Source organism: Orcinus orca, chromosome 8 (assembly GCF_937001465.1).
Source record: "Orcinus orca chromosome 8, mOrcOrc1.1, whole genome shotgun sequence".
NCBI classification, from domain to species: domain Eukaryota; kingdom Metazoa; phylum Chordata; class Mammalia; order Artiodactyla; family Delphinidae; genus Orcinus; species Orcinus orca.
The window spans coordinates 26,750,065-26,768,859 of NC_064566.1; the positions used below are offsets into that span (position 1 = coordinate 26,750,065).

General features: G+C 36.0%; 1 protein-coding gene across 2 annotated transcripts in view; it reads right to left on the reverse strand.

Annotated features, from left to right (window-relative positions):
- The window catches only part of DNAJC24 (DnaJ heat shock protein family (Hsp40) member C24), a 61,888-nt gene that overhangs the window by 7,995 nt on the left and 35,098 nt on the right, over window positions 1-18,795 (reverse strand). For both annotated transcript variants that reach the window (XM_004263956.4, XM_033409834.2), the window contains exon 3: window positions 8,781-8,919. In XM_004263956.4, coding sequence (XP_004264004.1) covers window positions 8,781-8,919 — 139 coding nt within the window. The remainder of the gene's footprint in view (window positions 1-8,780; window positions 8,920-18,795) is intronic.

The window sequence follows — 18,795 nt, forward strand, 5'->3', positions numbered from 1 at the left end:
ACCTGCGTACTGTATGATATCCCCATTATGTGAAGTGTAACAGGCAAAACTATCCTGTGATGTTGGGCGTGGGAGAGTGAGTAGTGACTGGAAAAAGTTACAGGGGCCTGATGGGGTGCTGGTTAGTTAGATGGGTGTGTTTACTGTGAAAATCCGTCAGGCTGTACACTTAGGATTGGTGCATTCCTCTGTATGTATGCTACACTTCAATAAAAAGGTTTAGGTATAGTGTTGAAACTCTAATGGCTATATTTTTAAATAGAAATAAGGAAAGAAAAGTTAGGGGAACGAAGTAAAGAGCTCCGTAAGAAAGTGTGTATCCTTTGAAAGGACCATAATCTAACAACTTCTGCAAAAGGCTGAGGGTGATTAAGTCAGGGGGAAATTGGATCCCTGGAGAACTGTATGATGAGCGGAGAGGGTACTCACAAGGAAAAGGTGAATCTAAATGCGCGGGGGCGGGGGGCAGGGAGGAGACCACCATCTTTTGTTGAGAGGCAGGTGTCCAGCGAATGGGGCAACAGCAACTCCTCGCCCCTCACTACCATTACAAGGAAGGAGCACAAACTAATCAATGTTTCTTTTTTTTCTTTTTAAACAATGATCTCTGCTTGTCCACCACTGTAGATATAATTAGAAAACTTAATTCCTCCCTAGCCCTTAAAGCAACGCACAGGAACCCTGTAATTAGCTTTGATTATTATCTACTAATCAGGCACTGCATCTGTAAAAGACATAAGTTCATTTTCTTTTGAGTTTTACATATTATAAATATTTTTGTTCATTATAATACTGTAATAGGCATCTGAAAATGTAAACCCTATCTTAAAGTCCTCCTTAATATGATACTACCAAAAATCATGAGAAAACAGAAACTGACTTAGAAAGTGATTTAATTAAATAAACAGATCCAAGATTTAAATCTGGAATCTTAGCTACAGAATGGTAGTAATTTTTAAAAAAACCTAAAAACTGCCCTTTGGAAAGAAGAGCACTGCCTGGCATTTGGTAAACTCCATTTTGAGTCCAATGTCACTACATGATTCCTAATTCTTTTGAAGTGAATGGGTTCAGCTTTTTCTAAGATATCTAGGAACGTTAAGGTCTGTGCACAACCTGTACTGTGCTCACAAGCTTAAGCAAATATGGAGACAAGAAAAACTTCCAGATTTACTTACATGTAGAAAGCAATGCACTATCGTTAAAGAGAGATTCCCAACCAATATAATGATAAAATCAAATAATTTATGTGGTTACTTGAAAAAGAATCTTTCAACCTTTAGAAGTATAGGCCCTTCTGACCTTGTGTTCTATTGGATTTGTCTGACAACAAGAAGTGAAAGAATTCTGTGGCTCCATTGTCTCAACAGTGGGATCTAAGAAAACACTGGCAGGACTCATCAGAGAGGTTTATGAGCCTGCAATTCAAAGAGATTAAAAGGAAAATCTACGGAGATTCTTTCACACTGAAGAATAACATTAAATAACTATTAGCAGCTTGGTTCAGTAAAGCTTACTAGAGCTCTCGCTGGGTCATTCACAACTTTCTAAAAGAGGAAAGGTTTTTTTCAGCTCCATTTGGGAATCAATAAATATTCCTTACTTCTTACCAGACAATGGAATTCCAGTCTTTTAAAACTTCCTCCTAATGACAGTAAAATTTCTAAAACAGCTCTTTGTTTGCTGCCTATATAATTACACTTCCTAATCCCAGGAAACCTTTTCTAACTGTAGCTACAATTCAAATAAATAAGTAAAAATAAATAAATAACAGCAACAAAAAGCTACCAAGAAGAGGAATTAAACTTTATTCTTTATGGATATCTAAAAGTCTCATTCAACCCACTACTGGCCAAAAGATCTAGTCTATCTGCAACTCTGTCCCTACTATTCAAGAGTGGCAATGTTGTGTGTTACTCAAGTGATCAAGTCCCCAAAACGCTCTCATTTAGTAGTTAGTGCATTGTATTTATTTTTATGCCATTTAAAACAAAATTCATTTCAAACTTACAGAAGTCATCTATGTGTGTTAAAAGCAATCGCAGTATTTTCCTTTAGGTCTAAATTATATCTTGCTGCTTTAAAACCATGTAATTTAATTTTAAACAATCACCTCCTTCTTAAAAATCATTTCAGTATACATAATTAAGTCTTTCATATAGGAAATAACTTGAAGGAAATCAGTTCCTTGTCCTTAATAGTCTCTGTTCTTAGAACAGTCTCTACCTTGATAAGAGATTCAGAATCAGGCAACATTTAGCTTGAAACCTATTCATTAAATCATAAAGCTCTATAATTCTTTCCCAGATGAAATTAAAGAGTCACAACTGCAAGGCTTTCCATACTGCAGAAAAACTACAAACTTGGAGCTTAATTATGGACTTGAAGAACTACGGTTCTTTCATAAGCTGAACAGAAACCCAGTGCTCATGAAAGGTACCAAATGAAACCCGGAAATTGAATTTCATGTTTCACTGCAGAAAGGCAGAACACAGTAGCAGAAGTAAGCCTGGCCTCTCACTCTGACCCTCAAATATGCCTCATTCCTGACTATCTGGAACTAAAATAGTAGGTTGTACACACCTATTCAAAACTTGGCAGCCTAGCACAGTGATTAAGAGTCAGAGAACGGCTTTGAGTTTCCCCTCTTATCAATTACTAGCTATGTGCCCTTAGTCAAATTACTTAAACCCTCTGGGCCTCAGACTCCTTCTCTGGAAAACAGATATTAAAATCTTCCTTACAAGGTTGTTAAACAATGATTAAAAGACAATTGCCATAGTTCTAGTGCTCAACAAATGGCAGCTATTTTAACTGTTGTTATTAACTCATAATGTTTGTGTTGACCTGTCTATAACAGACCACAGGAAAATCACTCAATTATTGCATGGTTGGGGAGTGGGGGGAGCCTCGAGTACCACAGTGTAGGACGGCAGCAACTTTCACCTTGTCTGGATTTGTAACAGGGTTAAGAAGTTTGATGTACTTTACTATTGTCAGTCCCATTAAAATTGATCTATTATTATCAAAGCCATAGTCCATATTATTATTTAGTCCTTCCAAAGTATCAGACAGAACTGAAAGATGGGGAAAAAAATCAAAATAATTTATGGATTAAATTCAGAGGTTAGACGTAATGACAGTAGATTAGAAAGTCAGGGGAGGCTTTCTTTTGTTGGGGGTGGAGCTAGGAGGACCAGAGTTGGAACTTGAACAAAGAATAAGCTGTGAAGAATCAGAACGCAAGGGTATTCTGAGTAACAACAAACAGTATAAGCAGATGTGTTTGGGAACCCCTAAATGAATGGGGAGAAGATTCACATTAGGTTTGTGATTGGTGATAAGGCTGGAAGAAGTAATTAGGGACAAACTTAAGAGCTTCTGTCGCATTTAAATTCCATGTGAATGGGTAAATGTTGTGTTAGGGAGTGGGTAGTTATATAAGTTCTTAAACAAGAGTAAGAATAAAGAAAGCTAGACCAATCAAAATGTAAATGACTATGGGAGAAGGCCAATTAGCAGCTGTGGAAGTAACCTGAGTCTATGTTATAATCTGGGTATGGTCTATTGTGGTAGCTGTGAGAATAAAAAGATCACTTAGAGGGAAAAAAAAAACACATTGAAGAAGAAATGCCAACACTCATTTTTAGTTCATTGGCTATATATTGAGCAAACCAGAAGTAATCAGAGTGTAATATGAAAGAAAGATTTCAAGTCTGAGGGTTAGAAACAAGCAATGAGAAAGGTGGACCCAGTCTTGGTTTTGAACCCATTGATTTCAGTCGGGTCAAGTACCCGAGTAGAAATTGGGCAACAGGATAAAGATGGAGACACAAACTTCCTAAAATCCTACATTTTCTCTGTTATTAAATCAAAACTTCCAATTATGTCCAAGTATTACAGGATTATAACTATAATCTTGCCCGTAGGTTTCTATAGCATTATTTGAAATTAGCCAAATTTTTATTCAAAATCATTGAGAAATGATCTTAAAATACATTGTCATTGCAAAAGCAGTCATTTGTATTCAAGTAAAAGTAACAAATAATGCGAGCAGTCACCTTCTTATGACAAAGAAGATGAAGCAAGAGGACCCTCACAGAAAGTTTTATCTATATTATCTTCCCTCTCTGAAGAAATGCAAGTCCCTAACTGTCTAGATGGATTTTCTGCATCATTTCACATACTTACTTTTCCCAGAAACAGTCACCAAAAAAACATGCCCCCTGATGCTTATCTTCAAGTTTTACCTGAAGCACATTTTTATAGCCAATTTTCAAATTCCTAAAATCAAATGGAAAAACGGATATGACCATAAATGGAAACCCTAATCTGACTAATACAAGTATTTTATAAGGGTCAGTTTTAGCACATAATTTACACAAACATCCACTGGCCTTAAGTCATTATTTGAAACAGATAACCCAAATTCATATTATCTACATTTAAAAGTATTAATTCGCTTTTTATGGAGTTAATCAGTCTTTAGTGTTAACTTGCTTTTCAGCAAGTACTTTTATTTTAAATTTAAGAAATTACATGTTGATTCAGTTCTCTGACACATAAATGTTGGTGGGGTTTTAAGGTACGTTCCTCATCTGGTCCAAGATTTACTTATTTATCTCCCATTCTCAAATATTTATCCTAATAAAGGGATGGAGTGAACTGTATAATACAACAACTGAAACGACCTTTTGTATCTAGGTAAGGAGAGTATAGCTGATTAGCTTTAAGTAAAGACACTAACTTTACAACGTTTGGCTCAATCCTCTTCAGAGCCCAGCTGTCTTGGGTATCCAAGCACTTGGCCAATTGTGTAGCATGAAGGCGCCACATCACCAAAATAATTCACTAACAGAGAAACAAGGTACATCTTAATATAAGACAATATACCAGCAAGGACTCCAGACACAATCCACTTATGTTTTTACAACATAATTTAATTTGACTGACTTCATTTGAAGGTCTGTTCCTCTTCAGATCACAGTGAAGTAACCTAACTCATAAGCTGTGTCACTCCATACAGCCACCTAGACATCAGAGATCTGTATGACTCACACTACAAAGCTATTGAATCACGATTCCTATTCTTTTCATGATATACTTCTGACATGTTTTTAAATGCACTTAATGTATGAGAAAACTCCCCACAAGAATTATAAAGGCACAAAAATCTATTCAATAGATATTATTCATATGAACATTTTATAAATCCTAAAAAGAATTTCCAAAGTGTTCATCTGGTTGTCTGAAGTGCAAAGCCTAACCTTGAAAAACTACATGCCTTTCAAGGGAACATGGGAAGCAGTCTGGAAGCACCCTTACAAACAATAAGGTAAATATGTCCAACTGGAACTTACTGATTAAATTCACTAGTTAACATTGCTTTCAAAATGCATAGTATCTAGAAACTGAATATTACTACTCTTTTATTAGGTTTGCTTTTCTAATGAGCCTGGCCAACACTGCCCTAAAATGTCAACCAAGAATACAGAAGTGTAAATGAGGGAGAAAAAACACAGGTACTTTACTTTAGGTCACCTATCCTAGACTATTGCTTTTGATAATTCTTTTGTGAAGCAAAAAATATGGATTTCAAGGGCTCCTTTAAACGATCTTTTACAGAAATAAATGGTTGTAGGTAATATTATGAGGCTTTCCTTACAAGAGCACCAACTTTGAGCTGTGAAATATGAGAAAGTGTTCAACATCCGCCAATAAAACATCTCCTGCCGCCTTTCCAAGTATACAGAACGCAAACTTATTTTATACTATACGTTAATGCAGGGCAGGAAACAAACATATTTAAAGCACACACCATGAAAAGAAAGTTCTATAATGAACTATCACCACATGCAAAAAGGGTTCTGTATAACAAAGCTATTTCCATGTCCCCAGGGGTTGACCCAGAAAAAAAGAGTGCTTTGACCTGGTTATAACAACTCTCTCTCTTGGTAACCTATCCTGGTCTTCAACAAATTATCACTCTCAAAGTTTTTCCTTCTATCAAATCTAAATCCTCAGTGTTAGAAGTTCAAGTTCATTTCCTTCTTTCAAGGAGCTATTTATTGAAGATGGGTAAAGAAGTAAAAATTAATGTCGGTAATCAAGAGAAATGACAATACAAAACCAGGTTTATTATGAGATTTTTGAAATAGCTCTAGTATGAAAGGCTTAAAACCAGCAAGTTGTATCTGGATAAGAAACTTCTATTCCTTATCTAAACAGAAAGCCAATTTCAATTTAAAACTGAAACAAAGCATTCTCACTATTTGGAGCCTCTGGTAATGAAGGAAATATTTAGTACTTAGATCTGAGGTACTAAAATGTCATGAAAATTTGTATTTCTACTGTCCTTCTAGAAAAGCTCACCCGCCTGAAAAACATGCAAAGCAGACAGACATCATATAAATTCCCAGAAGATCTGCCTATTTATTGGAATCATGAATCAAGCCCAATCTCACTGTATTTGGTTTGTCTAAACTTTGTTGTGACCTCGTCAATGAGTTATAAGAATCTCCTGAGATGCAGTAGGCTAGAGCTCCTTCCATTAAAACCTCTAAACCAAGGATTCAAAGCTCAAAAGAAATTCACATTTCCAAAGACTTCTCAAAGGCAATGAGAAAGGCTTGAAGATGTTGGTTATTTGTTCTTCTAACATCTCTTAAACCTCCTTCATGTAATTCTACTGCTCACTTTTAACCCTGCTTCCTATTTCTCCCATTTCTGGTCTTACTCACCCAATACCCTAGCAAGGGAGAATATTTTTTGATTCCTGATCTCTCCCTACCTCTTTTCTCTGTCCGACAGTAGGTTTCTAGTCAGTTTCACTGATAAGTTCTTTTTTTTTTTTTTTTTGCCGTATGCGGGCCTCTCACTGTTGTGGCCTCTCCCGTTGCGGAGCACAGACTCCGGACGCGCAGGCTCAGCGGCCATGGCTCACGGGCCCAGCCGCTCCGCGGCATGTGGGATCTTCCCGGACCGGAGCACGAACCCGTGTCCCCTGCATCGGCAGGCGGACTCCCAACCACTGCGCCACCAGGGAAGCCCACTGATAAGTTCTTAATAGTACCAAGCTGTGGACTGGCAAAAATGCAGAGCGACAGTGCAAGTACACACCCTACACTCCTTAAGATACAGTTTTGTGGATTATCCTCACCTTAAGCAAATCAGCACCCCAGAATAAACACTGGTAAAGACGTGCAAAGGACCATGAGAGACTGTCATCTACAGTAGAACTTGGTCACTTTAGAAACATAGGTAACTTCTCACACACAATACATCCATGTTTATTAGTTTCTACACTTTCACAGAAATTTTACCATGTGAAGCAAGGTCAGAAAGATGTATCTATGGATAGAATTCATCCTCAAATGAAACCACCTCCACATTCTTTTGCCGGAAGTGCAAGAATTTACAGAAGAAATACAACATTGGAAAGATGCACATAAATGCACCAAATAGAAGGAGGACCCAATATTCAAGCCATATTTGAAAATTAATCCAAATTCATTGCGAAGTTATATTTATTGGTTTCTTAACATTTTTTAAAAAGTACTGTTAAGTTCATCAGTCTTAAAAAAGTAGAAGGGCTTGAGAGATGATTAGTATTATGAAAGTGACTATTAAAAACTAATACCCCAGTACATAAGCAAATTGCTTATGAAGTCTTTCCACAAAGGAATCACACACTAACTGTAAGAAACACTTAATTTTACTGATACAACTCCCTCTGAAAACAGATATGGATATTCTATATATATTGTTGGCTTTAACCTATAATGTTGTATCTTAGAAATAAAGCTTTATTTCTCAAATCAAATTTTCATAACCTTAGTAGTAGGAGCCTTACAATCATTTTGTTAGGTTTGATCGTGTACTGGTGCAGGGCATGGGAGGAGATTCAATAATCAAGTACAGAGACGGTGAGCTTTTATCAACACATGTGAGTCAATGCTGAGCCTGGTGCGCTATGGCAGAGCGCAATTGAGTGTTTTCCCCACAGGCTGTGGCTGATTATCGACTCCCCCCATTAGCATGTAGGGTGCATATTGAAGGTTCAGATAGAAGGCTGAGGGACTGCTATCCCAAGGCCAGGGCTGAAAGACAGCCTATCACTTCGCGTAACTGCAGTCCATGTGTGACAAACCTGACCTACATTTGTCCCTTTCTTTCTCACAAGAGCTTGTCACTGTTTTAAGAAGCTATTTTCTAAAATGCATAAAAGAAATGACTTTTAAAATTGCTTAGGAAATGTGCGTTCCTAAGATATCATTTATGACAATCTTACAAAGAATATAGTTTATCCAGGAGATAATCATGAAAACCTAGCCTAAAACAAGTTCAGAGACAGCAAAGAGTGCTTTAAGATGTTATCCTTTATAGTATCTTCCTACAGATTGTCATTTATACAGTATAAGTCTTAAAAGTACTCAATGAAAATTTTAATCAGTACATAATTAAATTTAATAAAAAGAAGTTTTTAAACATAAAAAACATATTAATTAGGAATGTGTAATTAAGCATTTTTCATTAGTTATAAAAAGTAGCTTTCATGGCTTCACAAGAAGCCACATCCTAGTAGTTTTGCTGACTTCTCAATGGATACATAGTAATCACTACTAAGAATAGGGCATAATTAAAAACAGTGACGGGAGGGAAGGAGTAAAGGAGGCAATAACAACTTGGTGCAAATGCTGAAAAGCGTCCCCCAGAAATGGCTGCAGACTGTGCTTCACAGAGCTGCCAGTGTGCTGGGGCTCCTCACCACAAGTACCTACCATGCCGCTGCAGGTCATACTCTTTTTTTGTTTCTTCATTCCCTAGAATTTTCCATGCCTGATCAACTTCGATGAACTTCTGTATACATTCCTCCACTGTTCCTGCTGGTACATCTGCACTTTGTTTATCCGGATGATACTGCCAATCAAAAACAAGGGGGGGTGGGGTGATGAGTAGAGAGGGTGGGGGGATAGGTTAAAAAAAAACCTCTAAATCTGAGATTTCGTTAAGAGAGAAGGTAATGAGAAGATGCAAACTAAGATGCCAAGCAACGAAACAACAGTGTTGGGCACCGGAGACAACTGCCAGGTTAATTAGAGCACTGGAGTAGCTATAAATCTACCAGTGACATGATCTGTCACAATGTGCAAAAACAGCATTTTCTGGATAATTTGCTGATGGAATCACTGGTCTCATGGACAATTTACCCAGAGAGGATGACTAACACAAACAGAAATAGGTACATGCAGACGAGCAGGACCTGATAGAGGAAGAGTACCAACTCTGTACAGAGTATGAAGCTCTCCTTATACAATATGCTTGGCTGTAGATATCATAACAATGGACTACTACTAGCTTTTCTTTTGAAATTACACAATTATTACTTTAAATTAAAACACTTCTCATCTTCTGGCTCAACCCTGAAGATTTTAAAGTTATAAATCCCCAAACACAAATTTGTATTGAAAAATGGTTATTTCAGGGCAGATTTGTAAGAAACAATTTTAAAGAACTCAACAAAACATTTGAATACAAATTAATTGGTTAGTAAATCTTTCTTACATTTGTTTTCATGCTGAACTTTCTCCACACTGCTGGTGATCCTCACTAGCAGAGCAAAGGCTATTGTGATATTTGGTTGCCCAGAAGAACTAATGAACATCATGTATGCTGGGAGAAAGATTACAGGGCAAACAAAGAGAATCAGGCTTCCATTTTCCCTCTGGGAAACTATTTCTTTTCTTCTCCTCCTATGCCCAAATCTATCCGCTATTAATATTTAACTATTTAAGCTAATTAATATAATGACTGAAGAAAAGGAAACTTAGGCTTTATTGTTTCATCTTTTTTAGGCCATGATTTATCAAATGATGCTCATGAAAATTATTCCCATACTGAGGTTTAAGCAATCCTTAAAGCTAGGATATTACGTAATGTACCAAAGCCAAAATAGAGTAGGCTACATTAAGTTCTCTACCTAACCCATCTTCTAACACTATGTGAAGAAGTTCTGTATAACAAGTTTGGTATGAATCAATGTTATTTCATGCAACATGCTCAAATACACCACTAGTATACATTTAAGATGTATCAATACTTACATGTGAAAACGCAATCTCAGTATGCCGCTAACATTGAGTAAGGCCCTAGAGAAACCATTCTAATCTAGCAGCTGTATCACGGAAGTACAGACTAGAAGATAGGTAATTTCGAATAGGCCACTACAGAAACCAGTAGTGGTTGATACAATGAACAGAACACAATGGACTAATCATACACCAACCAGACCAAGAAAGCCCTACAAAACCAAGAATTAGTTCCTGGCTGCCCCAAACTAAAAGCTATCACTAAATTTTGAGTCATATATCAGTTCTATGGTAGTCAAAGCACAATTCAATCATTTTCCCTAATTTGGTATTTTCCTATTATTTTAAATAAGTAATTCACCATCTGAGGCTTTTAGATCTATTCTGTTGTGCTAATAGAATGCAATAAATTTTATGCTGTGATATAGGTTTTAATTAAAAAATGAAAGCTATAGCAAGAAAATAAGTATGTCATTTGGGGTACCAAAATCCTCAGTCCAATCTGCTTTGACAGAAAGTTCCAGAACAAAATGAAGGTCTAAAAAAGATAATATTCTGTGGTAGGCTGATAATAGCCCCCCAAAATATCAGGTACTAATCCCTAGTTCCTGTAAATGTTACCTCATTTGGAAAAGGGGTCTTTGCAGATGTGAATTAAGTTAAAGATTGGGAAGATTATCCTGAACTGTGCAGGTGGGTCCTAAATATAATCAAAGAATTTTTATAAGAAAGAGGCAGAGGGAGATGTGACACACAGAGGGGAAGGTGATGTGAAGACTGTGCAGAGAGATTTTAAATATTGGCCTTAAAGACTGGAGTGATGAGACCATAAGCCAAGGAATGCTGGCAGCCACCAGATGCTAAAAGAAACAAGGAATGGACTCTCCCCCTAGAGCCTCTAGAGGAATGGTGGCCCAGCCAATACTTTGATTTTGGCTCAGTTATACTGATTTTGGACTTCTAGCCTCCAGAATTGTGAAAGAATAAATTTCTGTTGTTTTAAGCCACCAAGTTTGTGGTAATTTATTCCAGCAGCCACAAGAAATTATACACAATCTAAATACATCTACAGTTTAAAACTAGAATATAACAGACACAACTTCTAAAGATATTTCAATTAAAGGTCTATTAATAAAATGGTGTCATTATTATGTACATTTATATATATATATATGTATATATATGTGTATATATATATATATATATATATTTGGCCAAGTTGGGTCTTCATTGCTGCACACAGGCTTTCTCTAGTTGCAGTGAGCGGGGGATACTCTTCGTTGCGATGCGCAGGCTTCTCACTGTGGTGGCTTCTCTTGTTGCGGAGCACGGGCTCTAGGCGCGCAGGATCAGTAGTTGTGTCGCACGGGCTTAGATGCTCCACGGCACGTGGGATCTTCCCGGACCAGGGCTCGAACCCGTGTCCCCTGCACTGGCAGGAGGATTCTTATCCACTGCACCACCAGCAAGTCCCATCAAGGCTTATTCTTTGCTCTTCTTCACTTTGAATCCCACTAGCCAAACTTTCCCACTGTTGAGAGCCCAAAGCTATTCCTACTTCATTCACTCAATGACCAAATGAAAGACAGAAAATCTATAGCATCCTGTGTTCCAGGGTCTGACTTACTGAGGAGCCAGAAACAGCCACAAAAAGATAGCATAAGCTTTCTTACTTTAGAAAAATGCCAGCTAAATCATACAAACAGCAGGGAGTTCTGAGGAAAACACTCACCAATCAAATATAGAAAATATTGATACTCTTAATTAACAGAATAGGTATATACTAAAATCAATGTTGCAAAGTTCATTTATTTTAACTTCTATTTGCTACCAGTACTAAACTGAAATGCATTTTGCTGGAATTGGAAGAACTTAAGTCACCTAGAAGCAAGGAACTCAAAATTAAGAAATCAGCAAATCTTTCAACAAACAATTGGAAAATTAAAGTTTAAGAAATTACCAATTGCAATAGCCTCAAGGTCAAAAAAATGGAAAGAAATGGAAAGAAATAATATGTTCATGATGGGAAGATCATGTCCATCTTTCCTAAACTGATACACAAATTTTATGCAATTCCTATAGAATTCCAGTGAGCCGCTCTGAAGAAGTAGACAAGATGATGATAATATTTACATGGAAAAACAAAGGATCTAGAACAGGCAAAAGAATCTTCAAAAAGCACATAGTTGAAGGACTTACATGATTTCATGACTTAATATAAAGCTATGGTAATCAAGACTGTAGTACTGGCATAAATATATAAAAATAGACAGTGGAACAGAAGAGTCTAGAACTAGAACATATGTATAGTCACTTGATTTTCAACAAAGGTGCCAAGGCAGTTCAACTGGGAAAGGACAATCTAGAACAAATGATGTTGAAACAACTGGATGTCCATGTGGAAAAAAATTAACCTCAATCCCAATCTCATTACATACACAAAAATCAATTCAAGATGAATCATAGATATAAATGTAAAACACAGAACCACAAAGCTTCTAGAAGGGAACACAAGAGAATATCTTTGTCCCTTGGCAGGGACTGCTTTGACAAAAAGCACAAACTATAATGAAACAAAATGGATAAACTGAACCTCATCAAATTTTAAAATTTTCTGCTCATCAAAGATACCATTAAGAGAGTAAACAGACAAGCCACAGTCTGGGAAAAAAAATACTGGCTAAATAATTATCTAACAGAGGACTTGTATCCAGAATAAACAAACAAACAAAAATCCTATAAATCGATGGTAAAAAGACATACTAATTAAAAATCAGGGGGAAAAACCTGAACAGACGTTTTTCAAAAGAAGACATGAATAGACAATTACACACGAATGTACATTCAAACCTTTTCATTAATTATCAGGGAAATGTAAATTAAATCATGAGATACTTTTAAACACCTAATAGAATAGCTCAAATAAAAAAGACTGATGACACCAAATGCTGATGAGAATATGGAATAACTGGAACACTCATATGTTGCTGGCAGGAAACAATTTGGCAATTTGTTATAAACAAACACATATATCTACTCTGTGGTCAAGCAATTCCACTTCTGGATAGTTACCTAAGAGAAATAAAACATAAAAATGTATGTCCGCAAAGAGACTTATCAAAGAATGTACTAACACTCTTATTCATAACAACCACAACCTGGAACCATAAATGTCTATCAACAGGAAAATGGATAAACTATAGTATATCCATAGGGGAATACTATTCAACAACATAAAAGAAAAAAACTATGATACACTCAATAATAACACAGATGAATATCTAAAACATTATGTTGGGACTTCCCTGGTGGTCCAGTGGTTAAGACTTCACATTTCCACTGTAGGGGGCATGGGTTCAATCCCTTGTTGGGGAACTAATATCTCACATGCCCTGGTGTGGCCTAAATAAATTAATTAATTAAATATTATGTAGAGCAAAAGAAGCAAGAACAAAGGGTACACAATATATGATTACATTGATATGAAATCCAAATTCAGGCAAAATTAAATCTATACAGTTGGCCCTCCATATCTCTGGATATGCCATTCTATATAAAGGACTTGAACATCCTTGGTTTTTGGTATCCTCAGGATGTCCTGAACCAATCCCCCAAGAATACCTAGGGATGACTATAGTGATAAAAGTTAAACGTTGGTTTCCAGGTTGGAACAGGGCATAGGGGATATAAGTTAACTAGAAAGGGACATAAGAGAATTTTCTGGAAAAACAGAAATGTTCTATATCTTGTTTGGGGTGGTAGCAACATGGTATCAAATTTCACCAAACTGAACACTTAAGATCCATGCATTTTTCAGTGTATGTTGACCATATCTCATAGAAAAATACCTTCAAATATGTCTAAATGTTTTAAAAGGAATCTAATGAATCTTTCTAAGCCACAAAGGAAAATGAGAAATTTCTTTCAATATTAAACAGAGAAAAGTAAAATAAAAATATAGAAAACTAATGAAAAGACAGATATGAATTAGTGAAAAGTTTGAATTACAGCCTAGTTTATGGAAATATAGTTTTACTTACTTTCAAGTACATATGCCGACCTCCAAAAACTTTAAAACATTTAAAAAAGTTTAGTGTTGCTGAGTAGAGGACTAAAGTACATTCAAAATTAAAATATGATAAATATGTCACAACACTAAAAATACCGAGAGAGTATCTCTCTGTGATTCTTTACTATAATAGGACAAAGCTGTCTATCTCCAAAGTTTTAGCAAAGTGCTATTTTACTATTCTTAATTGACTTGACACTCACAACTTTACGGTCTATGTAACTTCCTCACATGAGGGGAAAACTATTCAATTATATAGACCTATGGTTTTCAAATCCCCAAGCCACTTATTGAGGATGAGAAAAATGAACACAAACAAAAGATTAAAAAACTGTCTTGATACAAAAATAAAGGATCACTCATGACACTACAAAAGATATACAGAAAATAATTTTTTAACAGAATTGGTATGTGCTATCTACTATCTAATTGATAACTAATATTTTAATTATGGACTCTTAATTCTGACTAGCTGAGATTTTATGGCATGGGTTGTTCAATATGGAACATTTTATTTTGACTTTAGATTTTCTCCATAGAGTAAATCCAAGTGCTTTCAAAATTCCTAATTCTGGAGTGACTGTCACATTGTGTCAGCTCAGTGCAACTCAAAATGCGGTCATCAGATTTGCAGCATCAGCATTATCTGAGAGTTCGTTAGAAGATGGCCCCATCTCAAACCTACAGAGCGACCCCAGAATCTGTTTCACCAAACTCTCCAGGCAATTATTATGCATGCTAAAGTCTGAGAAGCACACTGTTAGCCTCTATTGCTTAAAACAAAGAATTATTTGCAAGTTAGAAAATGAGTGCTTGATAAAAATTTCCCCTTGACAGATGCATTCCTCCAAATACTAAAAAAAAGTGAGTGACACTCCGCAACTGTTAACCTATAACACCACAAAGAAAATTACATTAAGTGTACCAAGTCAGAAATTTTTCGATATTTGATATCTTTTGTTCAGTAATCATAAATGCCAACCTCTTTATTTCATTGTTTGCACAAATGCCAACTTACTTCAGTGATGAAGAAGCTGATGAAATCTGAACAATATGCAAGTGGTATTTTAACCTGTTGAATTTTTTTAAAGAGGGGGGTATAATTTGTATGAGTCTTCAGCTACTGAAGACTGCAATGGTGTCCACTGATAGGTTTAACACAAGTGCCAAGTGTTTTTCTATTAGAAAACACAGAGACAAGTGTTTTTCTACTAGAAGGGGAAAGAAAATTGAAGTATGTGTAAATTGTGAAAAGAGTATATAATACAATACATTGTGAAAATTCTAGCAACTTCTAAAAGTTTTTAGTGAAAATTAATATATTCATTATATTACCAAATGAATCATACTTCCAAATAACCTTTTCTATTCACTAAGCAACGTAAAGTTGAAATGAAATGGTATTTCTTTACAGTGAATGCGTAAGACAGTTTTATGGTAAATTAACCACTACACAATAAGGTAATATTGGACCTAAACAGCGGTTGATCTGCTTAAATGCCTTTCTTACATTCCTTTTTAAAAGGAAATATTGCTTTATTTTACCAATAGCTTGCTACTTAAACGTTAAATCAAACAAAAAGTTAAGGAGGTCATATATTAAGCCTTTACTACACATTTGTAATTATACTGTTTGATTAAAAAAATACTGACTGCAAAAAAAAAAATAACAACTATGAAAAGGACTTCGGGCAAATTTGCTTAAACAAAAATTCCCACATCATCATGCTGATATTATTTGATCTACCAAGGTGGCCCCTGAGCATATAGCACTTTGATTTTTCTCTATACATTAACAATGAGTTTAGTACCATTAACAGAATGCTAGCTCTCATCACTAGTTTCACACTTTCTTGAATTCCAGAACCAAATTTCAAATATCTTCTAAGAGCTATCTTATTAGCACTACAAGTTCAACACATCTAAAACCCAATTTATCATCCAGACTCTAAAATTAGTTCCTTCTCCTGCTGAATTCCTTGTCTGTTAAGATCACCACCGAGCTTAATAAATGCTGAATGAATGCATGAAAGAAAAATACATTTCCTAATAATCCAAGCTACAATATCAAGGTAACCTCCCTTTTTCTCATCCCATTAAGCACCAAATTTTGTAGATTCTACCTACATAATGTTCCTTCTATTCCTAATGACAAACCTAGTTCAAACCAACAGTAGCTCCTACCTAGTCTCCAGCATTCATCTTCTAACAGCTCTCCAGTGCATCTACCTGCTTCCAAATTCACTCGCCTTAACTTAAAACCCTGACCATGTTATTCTCCACCTCAAAAATTTTAATTGTCCACATATTTCATAATAAATGAGTCATATTTAATCCTTACAAGGAAAGTCCTCCAATAAAAGAACCCAACCTACCATTCAAGCTTTATCTATTACAAGTATTATAGATATGCCATCTATGTCAGTCTAGTCGTTCTACACATTCTAGACTAGACCTTCAGATATCACCCTTGAACATTCATACCTCTCTGTTTCCATGTCTTACTTACGCTGTTGTCTCCAATGGAACATCCTCCACTAGTTCAAATGTACCTCTTCCATGAGGGTGTGTTTAATATCCCTAGTCAGAGGGCATCACACTAGTTTTGTATATGTGCAACACTGTATCTTAACCGTATCTGTATCTCTTGCCAAGCCCCAACAGGACCAATGCTGAATTTCCATAATATCACAGTAGATACACATTTCCAAACAGATTATAATGCAGAATACTACTGAGGAACTTCAAAATGCAGCAAACATATAACACTGAATAAAAGCTTATTGTGGGTCATTTTTATTTAGACTTCCCATGCTTTTGTGAGTCCAGTCATCACTACATTTTGAGGCACTCATCACCTCTAAAGATAATAAAAACTCATTTCTTTGGACCTCAGTTGTGAAATAAAATTGAAAAGGTCAAGTTGACAGAATTATGCAATAGGCATTAGTAAATATGACCACAGTAATATGTGACAACTAAAATAGCATTCCCCAACATTTTTACTGGTGAAGAACTGCTTTTGATTTATCAAAGTATTAAATATAGGCTCCATTAAAATATTTCATGAAAATTAGATTCTTAATCTTTGATAATTTTATAAAAACCAAGGACCTTTTCCCTAAAGTGCTTATCACATCATTGTCTCTCCTCTCAAAAGAACTACAGTTCAGTCAATAAAAGTTAATTCCAAAGCAACTATACCCCAATTAAAAAAGAAAAGTTAATTCCAAATAACTCCATCTCTTTGCTCTTATTCTTTAAACACTATGACAGGTGGCCCTCACCAACACTGCCGAAGCCTTTCCCAACTCTACCTTTTCATCTCCTTCTCTCACATAGCACCGTCTGATGCTCGTCTCTCTTCCAATCTCCCCTCAAAACTCCTCCAAAATATGCCCCAGATCCTAAGAGGTCCTGTAGTGTAACACCCGCTGCCCCACCTGAAGTGAACTGGTAGAGTCCTGATTACCTGCTGCAGAGACCAAGGCTCATATCTGAGACCTCACTTTCCTTCCACATCTGACACAAGTGGGATGCCTGAATTTCTGCCTGTAAACCCCATTCTGCCACCACCCACCAGAAAAGAAGAATCAAGTGTGGCTGGAAGGAAAGAGGCCAAGGGCATGAGTGCTCCCCACCACTGGGCCTCTGAGGTTTCTAGAAGTTAAGGATGGAGACAACGGGGTCTCTTAGGCAACTAGTAAAGAACTAGGGTTGTAGGAGAGCAGTTTCTCTCTGCCATTTTGCAACACAACAAACTTCCATAATAGCCTTCTACAGAAGGGTCTACCTGCAAAGAAAATAGATGAGGAAACCAGGAAGGAGTACAGAATCACCTTATCTAATTTTCCTCAGGTTCAAGAAAGTCTTCCTACTACACTTCTTGGTCTTGCTTGCCGTAATTGGCAATGGTTATTAACCTCTCAAACGCACTATACAACAAGGGGGAAAAAGACTGTCCTTGGATCATCAATCAGAACAGATAGTACAATTATACATATTAAACCCTAACTTTCCATCACTTTGAAAAACTAGAAATTCCTAAGTTGATATATTTAAAAACCAAAACCAAAACAAACAACGCCCCTCCACAAGGACATCTCCTTTCCCAAAATAATCTTCCCTGGTTCATTGCTATCCCCACCTCCCTCAAAGTATGTATCTTTCTATACCTGTTTTTTTTTAAATGCTGAATTACCTATGTTTATTGATACCTTGTAATTAGCAGACCTCTTAAAAAGTTGTTTTATATTTGAAGAAACTGAAAGACAAAATATCAAGTAATATTATTCAAATGAATAATATGTTGAAGTATATATTTTAAGGGTCAGACACAAGAATTTGTGTGACTAAGGCACAGCTAATCTTACAGAGTAGGACTGTATTATTATAATTAATTTAAGTGAAATTATTAGGATTCAAAGTTAATATAGCCACTCTCCTTTTCAAAAATTATTGGTTTTTCAGATATAAACTTGTGATTTTAATTTTCTCCCATTCTACCAAACCCTGGCTTTTTTTTTAAATTTTATTGAAGTATACTTGATTTACAATGTTATGTTAGTTTCAGGTGTACAGCAAAGTGATTCAGATATATATATACACACACACACACACATATATATTCTTTTTCAG